At 42.5% G+C, this 17,480-nt stretch overlaps 1 protein-coding gene across 14 annotated transcripts in view; it reads left to right on the top strand.

The window, feature by feature from the left end:
* The window catches only part of trip12 (thyroid hormone receptor interactor 12), a 212,129-nt gene that overhangs the window by 147,840 nt on the left and 46,809 nt on the right, over positions 1–17,480 (top strand). For 12 of the 14 annotated variants that reach the window (XM_048542108.2, XM_048542107.2, XM_059651238.1 and 9 more), the window contains 3 exons: positions 8,156–8,307; positions 8,933–9,120; positions 12,290–12,363. In XM_048542108.2, coding sequence (XP_048398065.1) covers positions 8,156–8,307; positions 8,933–9,120; positions 12,290–12,363 — 414 coding nt within the window. The remainder of the gene's footprint in view (positions 1–8,155; positions 8,308–8,932; positions 9,121–12,289; positions 12,364–17,480) is intronic. The other 2 variants (XM_048542115.2, XM_048542113.2) reach the window with 1 other exon arrangement.

Below are 17,480 nucleotides of genomic sequence, written 5' to 3'. Positions count from 1 at the left end.
CATTTCAGTTTTAAATTTACTCCCTCTAATTTTAAGGCTGTGCCCACGGGTCCTTGTCTCCCTGCCTAACGGAAACAACTTCCTGGTGTCCGCCCCTTCCTAAACCATAAATTATCTTGTAAGTTTCTATTAAATCTCCCCTCAACCTTCTAAACTCTAATGACTACAATCTCAGGATCCTTAGCCGTTCATCATAATAAACCTACCATTCCAGGGATCATCCGTGTGAATCTCCGCTGGACACGCTCCAGGGCCAGTATGTCCTCCTTGAGGTGTGGGGCCCAAAATTGGACACAGTATTCTAAATGGGGCCTAACTAGAGCCTTATAAAGCCTCAGAAGCACATCGCTGCTTTTATATTCCAACCCTCTTGAGATAAACGACAACATTACATTCTTTTTCTTAATTACGGGCTCTACCTGCAAGTTAACGTTTAGAGAATCCTGGACCAATACTCCCAGATCCCTTTGCACTACTGATTGGCAAATTTTCTCACCGTTTAGAAATTAAACTCAAGGTCTGTACATTCTGGCTGTTACTCTATTTGTTGGCAGCGCGATGGAATGTTAACCATTTGTTTGGATGGATCAAACTACAATGACGACAGAAACATAATATCTTCTAGTTCAGAACATCCATGACACTGAGGATAGTAAGTTTAGTGAGCTGGTCACACCACGAATAATAGCTGTGCAGTCAGAAGCATTGATTTGCCACCAGGAAGATGAGTATGCATGGGCAGGCAGTGCACGAGTCCCCTGTGACCATTTTTCTCTCAAACAAATGTACAGTTTTGGATCTTGTTGGGAGGATGGCCTCTTGGAACGCAGCAACAGCCAAGTTTGTGGCGCCGTGGTTGGCTCTGCTGCACAGCAGGAGAGGAGAAAGTCAAGGAGAGCTTCAGTGAAAGGAGACTTGTTTGTTATGGGATGTTAGACGGTTCTGTGGCAGTGAATGAGACAAAGTAATTACTTCCCTGGTGCCAGAGTCAGGAATGTCTTAAAGCAACAGCAGAGCATTCTGAATGGGGGCGGGGGGTGCGGTGTGCTGATAGGGATGAATAGTCAGCAGTCGTGGTGCCAGCAACATGGTTTTGAAAAAAAGTGAGTTCCTGCTTCTGAAATTGAGAGGCAGTAGATTAAAGTGGAAGACTATTAAGATTGTAATCACCAGATTGCAGTCACTGCCATGCGCTACTGAGCATAGGAATAGGAAGATGATTTTGTAGCGAAAGGGATGGAGTAGGTGGGAAGGCTTGAGATCTTTGAATCATTAGGACAGCTTATGGGATAGGACCTGTAGAAGCGGGATATGTTGCACCTCAACTGGAATGGGCCCAACATCCTCACTGGGAGGCTTGCTTATGCTTTTGGGGAGGTTTTAAGTTGCTTTGGCAGGGAATGGGACACAGTAAATGTGAAGTCAGGAGCAAGTCCAATTGGATATAGAAGGACAGTCCACTGCATGGAGAAGACTTGGGCAGGATAAGGCCCACTGAGGTCTAGAAAGCTAAGTTGTATCTGTTTTAATGCTAGGAACCTGACTGGTAAGGTGGATGAACTTTTTAGAGCTTTTGTCAGCACGTGGGAACATGATGTTGCAATTACTGAAACATGGTTAAAGGGAGGCCAGGACTGACAACTCGATGTTCCAGGATACAGAAGTTTCAGGTGCACTGGGGCGTATGTAAGAGAAACGGGAGGGGCATTGCATTATTGATAAAAAGAAACTCAGTGTAATAATGAGAGAGGACGACCTGAAAGGGTCTTCGAATGATCCATCTGGATAGAGATTTGAAACAAAAAGTAGAAATTACTTTGCTGGGATTGTGCTGTTGGCCTGCCAACAGTCAGAGGGAGATAGAAGAGCAAATATGTAGACAAATCACTAAAGGTGTGAAAGAAACTGGATTATAGATGTAGGGAACTTCAACTTTGCTAACTATCAACTGGGATCACTTTTTTGTGAAAGGATTACACAAGGTAGAATTTTTAAAGGAGAGCGTTTTGTGTCAGTTAGTAGCTAGTCCTGCTAGAGAATGGGGCAGTGCTAGACGCCTTCGTAGAGAATGAAGCCGGTCATGTGGTTGAAATGACAGCAGATGAGCATTTAGTGGATAGTGACCATAACACACAGTTTCAAAGTCATTGTAGAAAAGATATAAGGATATAACAGAAGTTGGTGAAAGGCTGATTTCAATACCATTGGACAGGGTTTTAATAAACTTAGACTGGGAGCAGCTATTTGCAGGTAAGCCTACATTTGGAAAGTGGGAGTCTTTTTTAAAAAAAATAGTACGGTGAGAATTCAGGGCCAGCTTGTTCCTGTCTGCGTGAAGGGCAGGGGCAGCAAGGCCAGAGAAGCCTGGATGTCGGCGGATGTTGTGAGTTTGATAAAGATAAAGAAGGAAGCACGTGTCAGATACAGCATCTTTAAAAACAACGTAGACCTTTCAAAAGTACAAATAGAGTGCAGGAGATTCTTCTTAAAAAATGGAAATTAAGAGGACAAAGAGGGGTTGCGAAATATCTTTGGCAGATGGGATTGAGGTGAAAACCTCAAGGCTTTGTAAAATCATATTTAAAAGTAAGAGGATTACTAGGGAAAGGATAGTACCTATTAGAGACCAAAGGGGCAGCCTGTGTGTGGGGCTAGATGGCATGGATAAAGTTTTAAATGAATACTTCTCATCTGTATTCACTGAGCAGAAAAATATTGTTACCATGGATTTTGTTTAGGATTGAGATTCTAGAGCACCTTTTTTAGATTAATATGGAAGAGGTTTTAGATACTTTGGCTGGCATATAGGTCCCCAGGGCCTGATGCGTATTCCAGGTTGCTATGGGAGACAAGGGGAAGAGATATTTAATACTTCGTTGCCCATGGGCGAAATTCCAGATGACTGGAGGACAGCTCATGTGATCCCTTTTGTTCAAGAAGGGCAACAGGGATAGGCCAGGGAATTACACACTAGTTAGTCTGATGTCAATTATCAGGAAATTATTGGAAAAATTTCTGAAGGACAGGATTAATCAACACTTGGAAAGGCAGGGATTGATCAGGGATAGCCGTCATGGATTTGTTAGGAGATCCTGTTTGACTTATTTCATTGAGTGTTTTGAAAAGGTGACAATATATTGATGAGCGTAGTGCAATTGATGTGATTTGCATGGACTTCAGTAAAGCCTTTGACAAGGTCCCACATGGAAGGCTGATTCAAAAGGTAAGACCCCATGGAATCCAAGGATGTGTTGGCAAACTGGATCCAAAATTGGTTTGCAAACAGGAGTCAATAAATGATGGTAGAGGGTTGTTTTTCTAAATGAAAACCTGAGACTATTAGTGGATCACAGGGATCAGTGCTGGGACCTGTGCGGTTTAGAACATGAATGACTTGGATATGAATGTAGATGATTTAATTAGTAAGTTTGCAGATGGCATGGAAATTGGGCTGTTGTTGATAGTGAGCTCTCAGGCTGCATGTTGGTCAGCTGGTAAGCCCTCATAAGGAAAAGTTATACACAATGTATGGTAGGTACTTAGGGCATCCTGAGGATCAAAAGGACTTTAGTTTACAAGTCCATAGACCCATGAAGGTATTAGCACAGGTATATAGGGTGGTGAACGAGGCTTACTGGATACTTGCCGCCTTTAGTTGAGGTGAAGAATATAAGGTCAGAAATCACAAGACACAATGGGGCTACACTCTGAAAGCTTGTGTTTTCAAATAAACCTGTTGGACTATAATCTGATGTCATACAATTTCTGACCAAGTTCATCCCAGCCCAACACTAGCACCTCTATCATGAAGAATATAAGAGCAAGGAAGCCTTGTTCCAACTTGGAATACTGTATGCAGTTCTGGCTTCCACAATATCAGATGGATATGATTGCATTGGGGTGGAAATTCACCAGGATGTTCTGCAGGAAAGTTGCTGGACCCAAAATGTTAACTCTGCTTTCTCTCCACAGATACTGCCAGATCTACTGAGGTTTTTCTAGCAATTTTTGTTTTGCAGGGATTTGCTTGGGATGAAAAGTCAGTTGTGAGGAGAGACTGGATAGGCTGAGCTTGTTTCTCTTGGAGTAGAAGAGGCTGGAGTTTGGTTCTGATTGAGGTACACAGAATTATGAGAGGCATACAGTGGATTGGCAGATCTTTCCTATGGCAGATGTGTCTAAGACCAGAGGGCACAAGTGGTTTAGAGGAGATCTGAAGGGAGGGTGGGGGAGGAAAGAAACCTTTGCATGTAGAGGGTTGTAGATAAATGGAATGTCCTGCCCGAGAGAATGATGGCAGTAACATTGAAGAAACATATGAATGAGTACTTAAAATGCCAGGGCATAGCTGACTGAGCCAAATACAGATAAATAGGATTAGTGTAGTTTGATGTTTGTTGGCATTGTCAAAGGATTGCTGTGAGAACAAGGAGTATAGCAGCCCAGGTGAAAGATCCATTGTTTTCCTCAGATGAGAGATGAGTAGTGCTGGCTTATTGGTGGCAAGACAGGTATCAAGGAAAAACAGACTTCACCGAGTAGCAGCACTCGATTGGAATTTGATTTGCTGCAGCCATGGTATTCTGGCTCGTCTTTCTGCTGTTTAATATTACTGGCGCAGATTCAGGGTAAAGCCTGGAGCTGGTAAGAAATGTGCTGATGTGTCAATACCTCAGGGGAGCTTTTGATTTTAAAGAGTGAGGAATTGGAGACATTAAGGGAATGTTCTAATTAAGTCCTCATGTTTCTCAATTACATTGAACATCTGAACTTTCATTAGTGAAGTTCCCAATACTGAACCAGGAAGAGAGAAGATATTAGAATTTGAGGAAACAGTCACACAATAGCAATTGATGACTGTATCGGCGCCGCCTCTTGCTCCCCAGAGGAGCTCGAACAATTCATCCACTTCACCAACACCTTCCACCCCAACCTTCAGTTCACCTGGGCCATCTCCAGCACATCCCTCACCTTCCTGGATCTCTGTCTCCTCCATCTCAGGCAACCAGCTTGTTACTGATGTCCGTTTCAAGCCCACCGACTCCCACAGCTACCTAGAATACACCCCTTCCCACCCACCCTCCTGCAAAAATTCCATCCCCTATTCCCAATTCCTCCGCCTCCGCCGCATCTGCTCCCACGATGAGGCATTTCACTCCCGCACATCCCAGATGTCCAAGTTCTTCAAGGACCGCAACTTGCCCCCCACGGTGGTCGAGAACACCCTTGACCGCGTCTCCTGCATTTCCCACAACACATCCCTCACACCCCGCCCCCGCCACAACCGCCCAAAGAGGATCCCCCTCGTTCTCACACACCACCCCACCAACCTCCGGATACAACGCATCATCCTCCAACACTTCCGCCATCTACAATCCGACCCCACCACCCAAGACATTTTCCCATCCCCACCCCTGTCTGCTTTCCGGAGAGACCACTCTCTGTGACTCCCTTGTTCGCTCCACACTGCCCTCCAACCCCACCACACCCGGCACCTTCCCCTGCAACTGCAGGAAATGCTACACTTGCCCCCACACCACCTCCCTCACCCCTATCCCAGGCCCCAAGGTGACTTTCCACATTAAGCAGAGGTTCACCTGCACATCTGCCAATGTGGTATACTGCATCCACTGTACCCGGTGTGGCATCCTCTACATTGGGGAAACCAAGCGGAGGCTTGGGGACCGCTTTGCAGAACACCTCCGCTCGGTTCGCAATAAACTACTGCACCTCCCAGTCGCAAGCCATTTCCACTCTCCCTCCCATTCTTTAGATGACATGTCCATCATGGGCCTCCTGCAGTGCCACAATGATGCCACCCGAAGGTTGCCGGAACAGCAACTCATTCCGCTTGGGAACCCTGTAGCCCAATGGTATCGATGTGGACTTCACCAGCTTCAAAATCTCCCCTCCCCCTACCGCATCCCAAAACCAGCCCAGTTCGTCCCCTTCCCCCAGCCCAGCTCTTCCCCTCCACCCACTGCATCCCAAAACCAGTCCAACCAGTCTCTGCCTCCCTAACCTGTTCTTCCTCTCACCCATCCCTTCCTCCCACCCCAAGCCGCACCTCCATCTCCTACCTACTAACCTCCATCTCCTACCTACTAACCTCATCCCACCTCCTTGACCTGTCTGTCTTCCCTGGACTGACCTATCCCCTCCCTACCTCCCCACCTATACTCTCCTCCCCACCTATCTTCTTTTCTCTCCATCTTCGGTCCGCCTCCCCCCCTCTCCCTATTTATTCCAGAACCCTCACCCCATCCCCCTCTCTGATGAAGGGCCTAGGCCCGAAACGTCAGCTTTTGTGCTCCTGAGATTCTGCTGGGCCTGCTGTGTTCATCCAGCCTCACGTTTTATTATCTTGGATTCTCCAGCATCTGCAGTTCCCATTATCACTGACACAATAGCAATGGCATTGCTTAAACTATTTAAGTGGAACGTAGAAATTATAATCTAAACTGTTCAGATTTTCCAGATCTCTTGGTATTCTGATAGAAATGGAGGTCAGATGACTTGTCAGCATTGGAATTAGTTGTTTGAATGTATGCCTGTTAACTGTCCATAGAGACTAAACCGTAGCTTGTTTCTTCATGTCTCTTTTCAATGCTGCCTCCAACAGAAAACAGGCAGCGAGTAATTTGGTTTAGAAACATTTGAAAATTAATATTTATACTGCTGAGAAAATTGTACTAGGTGTCAGTTTTCAAAACCTTGCATCCTTTTTACTGGGGGATCCGTGTACATTGTGTACAACCAGAAGTAAAGGTGATAAGGCATCACAAAGCCCTGCTATCTAATCCCAGCTCAAGCAGCAAATTGTAAAATAGTAAACTTCTTATTCCTGTCTAAACTTGGTAAAACTTTTCAGCACTGATTTAACTGCATCTTTTTCTAACTGCGCAGTTTTGATTTCTTGGTATAATCATGATCATTAAGGAAAAATGTGTTTTTTTGGGCTAGCTTTGAATGCTAATAGTTTTTCTTACTCAACCTGTGTATTTTAATTGCTTTAACTGACCATTTTATGTTGACCATGGGTGGAATTCTTGGGCTAATAGAAATATTACGTCGGAGTTTCAGACCAAGGGGAGGTCATTCAGCCGTTCACACCTGTTCCACTTTTTTTAATCATTCACTGAATGTGGATCTTTCTGGGTAGACTGGCATTTATTGCTCATCTTGGGGAGCATTAAGAGTCAACCACATTGCTGTGGGTCTGGAGTCACATGTAGGCCAGACCAGGTAAGGAAGGCACTTTCCTTCCCTGAAGGATATTAGTGAGATATTCAGTTTGATTACAGCTGATCTTGCAACTCGGTACCCTGATCTCACTTTCTCCCCATATGTTTTGATCCTAAAAATGAGCTTAACTCCTCCTCAGAAATTTAATGTTGAAAATATTTAATGTTTTGACTTGCGCAGTATCCTGTGGCAGAGTTCCACGTCCTCAGCACACTGTGGGTAAAAAAATTCCCTTTCATTTGTCTTCGGTCTTTTGTCAGAAGTCACATGACACCAGGTTATAGTCCCAACAGGTTTATTTGAAATCACCAGCTTTTGATGTGCTGCTTCTTTGTCAGGCTCTTCACCTGACAAAGGAGCAACACTTTGAAAGCTTGTGAATTCTAATGAACCTGTTGGACTGTAATCTGGTGTCGTGTGACTTCAGACTTTGTCAACCTCAGTCCACACACAGCACAGACCTCCACAGCATAGTTACCTCTTACTTTTGCAGTTGAGCATTCTACATTTTTTACTACCATTATATTGTAAACTTTATATTTGTGTGGTAACTTCCATTGCATTAATGAATATTGAGCTAAGATAGAAACAACTGATTTCAGGTATTACTTCTGTCGCAGGCCTGTGTATAATTTAGTGGACAAATAGAACGATAAATTTACCTTTTCTTTTGAAGATCTTTGGTTTTCACTTTGTTCAGTCAAAGTATTTAACGCAAATTGTGTATCTTGGTCATGTCATCGTCCCATATGCTTATTATAGCTTGATGTGACTGTTCTTTTAAATATTTGATCAAATGAGGAAGAAATTGGATAACAAGGAGGGATTTTAGCCAGACCAATAATTATGAAGTTTGGAAGGAAATGTACAATTTTGTGAATTATTATGTGCTTAAATTCTAACCTTTCAGCCTCCAGGAGAAGAACCTCTTGGTCGACTGGAACCTCTCAGCAATGGGCCTTTGCTTGCACTTGTGCACAAAATGAACAACTGTCTGAGCCAGATGGAGCAATTTCCAGTGAAAGTGCATGATTTTCCAAGTGGGAATGGGACAGGAAGCAGGTATCCAGTTCTGATAATTTGATTTAACTAAATGGGAATATTGCAATTTAAGTTTGTGTAGGATAGTTGATCAGCATGATATCAGGTATAGTTTTCATGCGAGCCCATTGTCTACCCCTGGAGTTAGGGACTTTCCTAATATTCTTCAGTCAGAAACTTTTTTTTTTAAGAAATTTCCTTGTGAACAATCCACCTTGTGCAGACTAGTTTAGTGAAGAAACTAAGCTTCTATATTTCTGCCATGGGTTGAAATTATAGTCCGCCTCTGATTTAATGGTGGCAGTCCTGTTCCATCATCTCAAAGGAGTGAAATAAAATTGCAATCTGTGGGAAGGCGGTGATGTTCAGGGATTAAGTTAGTATGAAATCTTCAACTTCTAAAATCATTCTGTTGGGCAATCTAATGGGCTATAGTTCTTGACGTGGAATGGCTTCAAAATGTTACTTTCAGGAAGTAGTATTCTCCCTTGTTAGGTTAATTGACAGGCCAACTGTGCTCCATGATTGAAAACATTGTTTGTGCATTGTTTTGACGCAATTATGACTTTTAACAGTTTTGCCTAACTAACGCATATGGAGAAGCATTTTTCATTGTTCTTGAAAAAAATGTTTTCTTTGTTAACAGGGGATCGCAGGCCTTGAAATTCTTCAATACACATCAGTTAAAATGCCAGCTACAGAGACACCCAGACAGTACCAATGTCAAGCAATGGAAGGGCGGTCCTGTGAAGATTGATCCATTGGCTTTAGTACAGGCTATTGAGCGCTATCTTGTCGTCAGAGGTGGTGGCTGCTTTATTTCTGTCTTAAGCAGTAAAACTTTATTTTCTTATCCTTTTGTCTTGTGCTGCAGGCAATACTGTTTAAGATTGATGATTAATGTGGTCGGATAAAGATCCATTTGAGGGTGGGCAAGTTTTGGCCAAATAAATCATTATCTGCACTTCCTTACATTTCATTAATTTTAGGAACAGAACTACATTTTGTACTTGCAGAAATTAACGTTATCAGTAACACAGTCCATCTTGAGCATTAAGTTTTGCTGCCTTAATTATTTTAAATGCTGATTATCCATGGAGAGCTATACCAGAATTAAGAGTAGTGCATGAATTCACAGCACAGAAGTGTTAATGTTCACAGTTTCTTCAGTTGATTCTTTTGGCTCACAACAAATTGGACTGCACAGTGTAAATCTCTATCATGGATGTAGGCTGAATGGAAAATCAAAACACGTACTATAGTTTCTATCAATACTTTTTAATTCATTTGTGGGATGTGGGTGTCATTGGCTAGGCCAGCATTTGTTGCCCATCCTTAGTTGCCCTTGAGAATGTGGTGGTGAGCCACTGCCTTGAGCTGCTGTCGTCCATGTGTTGTAGATTGACCCTAAAATGCCATTAAGGGAGAGAATTCCACGATGTTGACCCAGCGACACTGAAGGAATGGTGATTAAATTTCCAAGTCAGAATGAGGAGTGACTTGAAGAGGAACTTAAAGGTGGTGGTGTTCCCATGTATCTGTTGCCCTTGTCCCTCTAGATGCAAGTGGTCATGGGTTTGGAAGGTGCTGTCTGAGGATTTTTGGTAAATATTGACAGTGTATCTTGTAGATAGTACACACTAAGGATTGGATGCTGGTGGCTGTGGTGCTGATTAAGCAGCTGCTTTGTCCTGGATGGTGTCAAGCTTCTTGAGTGTTGTAGCTCCCTCCATCCAGGCAATTGGGTAGAATTCCATTACACTCCTGACTTGTGCCTTGATGGGCACGCTTTGGGGAGTCAGGAGGTGAGTTAACTGCCGCAGTACACAATGAGGAGCAGATGATCCAGAGACAGGTATATGAAGCCGCTTTCATATTCATTCAGTAATTTATTGTTGATCCAGTTTTCTCTTCTGAAGGCACTTGAGATACTGTATCATGCTGCGGATACAGTTTCTACAGAACTAGCAGCCCTTCGATACTATTCCACATATGTGATCTTAAACAGAGTGCTTCCAGGATAATGACCATGAGGCAAGTGCAGCCTGAGCCAAGTCAAATCCTGCGTCTACCTGAGATCCACAATTTCAGTTCTTCAGGGGTGTGTGGGTTATAAGGTGATGGGTCTGGGTGGGATGCTCTAAGCGACAGTGTGGACTTGTTGGGCTGAAGGGCCTGTTTCTACGCTGTAGGTAATCTAATCTATATTGTGTTTGTGGTGAGTCCAGTTGAGTTTCTAGTCAGTGGTAACCCGAGGATGCTAGTGGGAATTTGTGATGTTAATGTCATTGAACATCAAGTTGGGGGTGGTTATGTTATCTTGATTGCTGATGCTCTTAGCCTGACATTTGTGTGGTGCAAATGTTACTTGTCCCTTGTCAGCCCAAGTCTGGATATTGTCCAGATCTTGTTGAACATGGACTGCTTCTTTGGAAACTAGAAGGAGAAAATGGATAAAATTGTGCTGTTTTGTATTCCTGCTAACAAATATTTTAGCTAGACTATTCACTCAGACTATGATTGAGATCCCTGTATGGAATTTCCAATATAATGCAGCCCAACTGTACACCTTGGTCGTTTAATGTTATTTAGTTGAACTCCAGATTTGGGTTTTAGCTATCACAAAAATAATCCTGAAGTGTTTGCAAGTAAGATGGGAAATAGTATAATGAATTCGGTATAAGGAAAAACCAGGATTCCTTAGTTTTTTTTTAATTGCAAGCAAAGCCTGACTAGAGAGATCCTTGAACTTGTGGGAGCTGAGATGAAATGCCAAGTCTTAAAAAAACGGTGCATAGAAAAATACATTAGCACTGTTGACTTGATGTGTACTTGGCTAATTGGAGACCAAAAGACATTTTTATTTCAAGAAAGTTGAAGATGTGAGTTGCAGAGCAATTTTTGTAGCTGTTTTAGGGATGTTTTTTACGTCTTGAAAACTTAAGTTTCTGTCTAGCAAGGACTTCAAATGGGACAGTGCTGCTGGTCTGACCTTAATTATTTCATGAGATAGCTGACATACAAATTTGGAGCTAGAGTAAACTAGTCAGCTCATCAAGCCCACTCCTCCAGTTGATATGGTGGCTGTTCTTATCATAGCCACACTCCACTTTCCTGCCTAACCCCCATGCTCTTTGACCCCTTTTGTTAAGAGTCTGACTACCTGTGCCATTTTAAAAATATTTCATGATGTTCCTTCCACTTCTCTCTGGGGAGATTTCCACACATTTATGACCTGAGAGAGGGAGATTCTTCTCATCTGTTCTAAATGGAAAATCTCTTACTGTTTTAAACTCTGTTCCTTAGTTTGGCTGTCTCCCAGAATGGGAAATATCTACCCCAATCTAGTCTTGACAGATCGTGGTTTCAGAACGATTACCTCTCATTTGTCTAATGGATGTGGCCCAAATGTTCCACATAACATAACCTTGCATCCCGGAGATCCATTCCTGAGCTGTTTTCAATACAGCTTACGTCAAGTTTCATCAGGGTGCTGTCAAATATTTAATATTGGAAAAACAAGCCTATGAATCTTTTAGAAGGAGATAAAGCTATAAAAAGGTATTGAGAAGATTGAAAAATGAGCTAAAACACGCTAATTCATCATTAATTATGTGTAGTGCTTTTGTAGTGAGCTGTTCCTTTGTTTTTGAAATGTTTTTAAGTTGGTTGTTGATGTTCCTGCATCATCCTCCATGTTGAAAAGACTCATGGATAACTGCTTGGGGCGTGATGAGCAGTGTTGCTCTTGTTTGTGGGTAATGTTTAACATTTCTACTGTAGTGCACAATTGAACAGCCAAAATTACCTCTAAATTGGGAAAATATGGATATTAGCTGTATCCAGCTAGTATACATTTGGACCTTTGCACCACAATTCATGGCCAAACTTCAACTTTATTGCTTTGATGTTAAAGTTAATTCTTGTGATCTCCAACAATCTGTGATTGTCTAAGGTCTGAAAATTTGGAGCTCATCTTGATGTAATATTTCTGTAATTCAAGGGTATGGAAGAATACGAGAGGAAGATGAAGATAGTGATGATGATGGCTCAGATGATGAAATTGATGAATCATTGGTAAGTTTGTCACACATTAATCTGAAAGCAACAGTAAAGTTTTGGTCATCAAGTTTGATTGTTAGAGTTTGTGAGAGCCTTATAAAGTGCACCTGAAGGACAGTTCTCCTATTCACTCCTGTCTTCACCAAATCTTAACATCTTTCAAAAGAGCAGGATTGGTGCCTGAAAATGTTGAATTGAATTATGAAAAGATTTACAAGAACGTTGATGGAATTGGAGGGTTTGAGCTAAAGGGAGAGGCTGAATAGGCTGCGGCTATTTTCCCTGGAGGGTCAGAGACTGAGGGGTGACCTTTTAGAGATCTATAAAATCTTGAGGGGCACGGATAGGGTGATTAGCCAAGGTCTTTTCCCCTTCGATGGGCGAAGCCCAAAACTAGACAGCAGAGGCTTGAGGTGAGAGGGTAAGATTTGAGACACCTGAGGGGAAACTTTCTCATGCAGAGGGTGGTATGTGTACAGAATGAGCTGCCAGAAGTGGTGGAGTTGGGTTATGACATTTAAAAGGCATCTGGATGATTACATGAATAAGAAGGGTTTAGAAGGATATGGACTGGCAAATGGGACTAGGTCAGATTGGGATATCTGGTCAGCATGGATGGGTTGGACAAAGGGTCTATTTCTATGCTGTATGACTCAGTGTTTGTATGTATAAAATTGTTGATGTTTCAGTCTGATGTATACACTCTTGATCACAATTTGAAGTAGCAATTTAACACAAGGTTTCCTTTTTTTGACGTGGCAGAAGGAAGATTGAGAAAGTAAAGGAAAAGATAATGTTAATGTAGAGTCTATTCACTGTCCATTGTCTTGGTTCTGAACTTGTTGCATTGATGTCTGGCTAGAGTCAGAATTGTACAGATCCGAAACAGACCCTCTGGCCCAACTCATCCATGCCAACCAGATACCTTAAAATTTAGCCCCATTTGACCCATATCCCTCTGAACGCTTCCTATACATAGACCCATACAGATGCTTTTTTAAAATGTTGTATTTGTACCAGCCGCCGCCTCTTCCTCTGGCAGCTCATTCCATACCTCCTCCACCTTCTGCTTGAAAACGTTGCCCCTTTGATTTCCTTTTAAATCTTTCCTCTCTCACCTTAAACCTATGCCCCTCTAGTTTTGAACTCACCCACCCTGGGGAAATGACCTTGACTATTCACCCTATCAATGCCCTCAGATTTTATAAACCCCTGAGGTCACCCCTCAGCGTCCAACCACAAGTGAAAATGGCCCCAGCCTATTCAGCCTCCCCGTTCCGTTCAAACACTCCAACATGTGCACACTTAAAAACTGAAAGAACCGTGGATGCTGTAAATCAGGAATATAAACAGACGTTGCTGGAAAAGCTCAGCAAGCCTGACAGCATCTGTGAAGAAAAAAATCAGAGTTAACGTTAGGGTCCAATGACCCTTTCTCAAACCTTCCAACCCTGCCAACACCCTTGTAAACCTTTTCTGAAACGTTCCAAGAAGTTTCACAACATCCTTCCTATAGCAGGGAGACCAGAACTGCACGCAGTGTTCCAAAAGTGACCTAACCAATGTCCTATACAGCCACAACATGACCTTCCAACTCCTTTACGACAATGGATGCAGGGATGAGGACCTGATTATGGTGACAGATTGATGCAGTTGGGACTGACCACCGTAGATAGTAGGCTGAGAAGAGATCTGATTGAGCTTTCCAAAATCATGGATAGGGGAGATACAGCAATGCTTTGTGAGAGACAAGATGAGTACATTGATTTAAAGTGAAGGCAAAAGAAGCAAAAGTGATGTGGGGGAAAAACTTCTTCACGCAGCAAGTAGTTCACGCATGGAATGTACTTCTTGGTAGAGGCAGGTTCAACTGAGGTATTCAAGAGGTAATTCATCGATTATTTTGGTAAAAAAGTGCGGGGTATGAGTCGGGGAAGAACAGGAGATTGGATTGGTAACAGAACTGGTACAAGCATTTTGGACTGACCGGCCTTCCTGTGCATCGTAACAACTCCGAAGAAATTTCTCCCCATTCTTGATTTAAATATGCAACTTCCTTATTCTAAGATTTCTGTCCTTTGGTCCTAGACTGTGCCACATGGGAAAACAACCTCACCATGTCTACAGTATTATAAAACAACCATCTGTGGTTAGCGAAAATCTGATACAAAAAGCAGAATTTGCTGGATAAACTCAGTCTGTGATAGAGAGAACGAAGTTAATGTTTGGAGTCCAGTGATCCTTCTCTTCACCTACCCTGTGAAGTCCCTGAAGAATCCTGTTGTCATTGTACCAGACAGATATACAGACACGCACGCACACAGAGACTTGCAAAGTTAAACTCCAGCGACCATCACTAGGCAGGTGCTGTTGTTGACTCCATGATGTGTGCGCTTGTGAAGTAATATATCCAACAAGTCCTCACTTAATGTTATGCTTGCATTCCTGAGAAGTTCAACTTTCCTCTTAATTAGAAAATCTGATTCACTTCATGTAAGAGCTGTAGTTACATGCTGTAGTACCTTACTCAAAAGAAAGCAATAAAACAATGTACCCTGTAAGTTAAAATGCTTCGAATTGCTGAATTCTTATTTTGTTAAATAAATTAACTTTTAAATATTACTTCGAGACTTTACACTGGTAAGTTACGTCCTGCTCACTGCCTCTTCCTGCCGTCAAACGCCTCACTTGCCAAACTTGCTGCTCTCGACAAATCAGTGTTCACTTAAATTTCGTGGCTGCAGCTGACCATCTGATACATCACCTCTCCCACTCCTTCTCACTACAAATCTTCTTTCTTTCAAGCTCCTGCTCTGTTTCTTTCACTTGCAACTTTTTTTTCCTGAACCCTAGCTGTTGAATGAGGACTCAGGAGATGAGTAGAGTACAGTCAGGCTAAACATCTTCAACTTGCAGGAGGCAAATGATGAATTAGAGGGTTGGTTGGGAGGGGTTGGGTCATGGAGCTGCCCAGATAAATGGACTGGTGGGCCTGGGACAGAAGAGGCTATAAACAGGAGGTCAAAGGTGAGAGGAAGTGTCAGTCAGCAGCAGAGGTAGCTCCACAATCTGCCAATTGACTCACCAAACCCCATATTAAACAGGAAATGACTTTAAAATGGGGCGCTTGATGGTAAACATACATTCATGTTCTGAACTTTTCTGTTTGTTTTTGGAATGTGGATTTAGCTGCCTGGACCAACACTTGTTGCTCATCTCATGTGGTTTTGGCACGGCAAAGTGTGGGAGGGAGTTCCAGGATTTTAAACCAGCAACAGTGAAGCAATGGTGATATAATTCCAGGTCAAGGGAACTTGGCATTCCATGTATTTGCTGCCATGGCCCTTCTGACTGGGAGGGTTCATGGTTTTTGAAGGTGCTGTCGAAGGAGCCATGTTGAGTTGTGCACTTAGGTTTAGAGATGGCACACTCTGCTGCCACAGTGCAGTGGTGGAGGAGTGAGTGCCTTTGGAAAATATTAAATGTGGTGCCAGTCAAGCAAACTGCTTTGTCCTGCCTGTTGGATCTGAAGGCAGATGGAGTATTCTCTCAAACCGCTGTATCTTGGAAACAGTAGATAGGCTTTGAGCCAGGTGGCAAGTTTGTTTCTGCAAAATCCCGAGCCTCTGACGTGTTCTTGTATTTAGCCAGCCCAGTTTCTGGTAACCCCTAAGACAATAGGTTTTTCAGTGCCATTGAACCTCGAGGCAGTGGTTACATTGTCCATTTGGAGGTGGCTGATGCACAGCACTTTTGTAGCTACTTGTTAGTCGAAGCATTGATGTCTTTCAGGTCTTACCACATGGGCATTTACTGCCTCAGTGTCTGAGGAGTCCTATGATGCTGACCATTGCACAATCATTGACGAATAGCTTCATTTCTGACCTTTATGATAGGGGTAAGGTCAGAAGTGAAACAGCCAAGATGATTGAACCTCGGACACTACCCTCAGGAATTGATCAGTTTTGAAGCTTACAACATAGAGTATAGGGACTTGCCACACTTGGTGCAGGTGTTTTGGAGAATTTCTCTCAATCATCTTATCACTGGGTTCTTGTCTCTTTCCCAAAAATTAAATAGTCTCAAAAGTAGATCCTCTGTTTAGCCCCTAATTGTTCAAAACAGGTAAAATTTAGATATCATCTTGCTAATAATTACCAGTCTAGGTTCCTATTATTCAGGAATAGGTTAGAGAATCAGTGACAGTAGTTCACTTCCGACTTTGTACCCGGCCAAGCTCAATTTTGTTCTTGTTGCTGTTTTGCCTAGCACAGAGTACGGCAAAAGTGTTTTTAAGTAAATGTTGAAATATATTTGCAGTATGCTGCTTTATCAGAAGATGGCGCAATTTTGATAGAGCAGACTAGGTAAGGAAGGAAATTGTGTGTGATATGCTTCAATGTACTTTACAATTTTGTGCAACTTCCAAGCTAAGTTGCCTGTGTTTGCTTCAAATCGTTTGTCTAATTAGCTTTTCATCTCATCTGAAAATTGGTCTTTTCAAATTGTTGCTTGTCCTTGCTTCTATTTTTTTTAATTAAAATGTCGGTTGCTTTATAAATTGCACGTCCAGAATAAGAACAGGGGTGTAGACCATTTGGTCCCTTGAACTTGGTATCCTGTTCAGATGATGGCTGATCTCAGCCGTAATGACATCCATCTGCCTTAACCTCATACTTCTGTCTAGCAAAAGCCTTTAGATCTCCAGTTTGAGCTATAATCTGCTTTTTAGGGAAAGGGTTTTACATTTCATGAATGTGTACAATATGTCATATTCTTGGATTTGGATTTCAAAACTCAGGCAGGTGGATGTAGGTCACTTTCTTTAAAATGTCACCTTAAAACTGTGACCTAAATACAGTGACTTTCAAGGAAGCATGTGAATGTCACGCATTATCTAGGAGAACACTTACTGTTAATGAATGAAATGTTTACGTGATTGGGCTTATGATGGAGAGAGTTAACTTAATGGCCTTTGCTGTTAAGTATTGACTTGAGAAAACAGATGGTTCATAGTCTCTTCTTTGAAACAAAAGTTGCATTAGAAGAGATAATAGGAACTTCAGATGCTGGCGAATCTGAGATAATAGTGTAGAGCTGGTGTTCCTAGGATGCTGCTGGCCTGCTGTGTT

Source organism: Stegostoma tigrinum, chromosome 14, assembly GCF_030684315.1.
Source record: "Stegostoma tigrinum isolate sSteTig4 chromosome 14, sSteTig4.hap1, whole genome shotgun sequence".
Taxonomy (NCBI): domain Eukaryota; kingdom Metazoa; phylum Chordata; class Chondrichthyes; order Orectolobiformes; family Stegostomatidae; genus Stegostoma; species Stegostoma tigrinum.
This window is presented reverse-complemented; position numbering and strand designations above follow the sequence as displayed.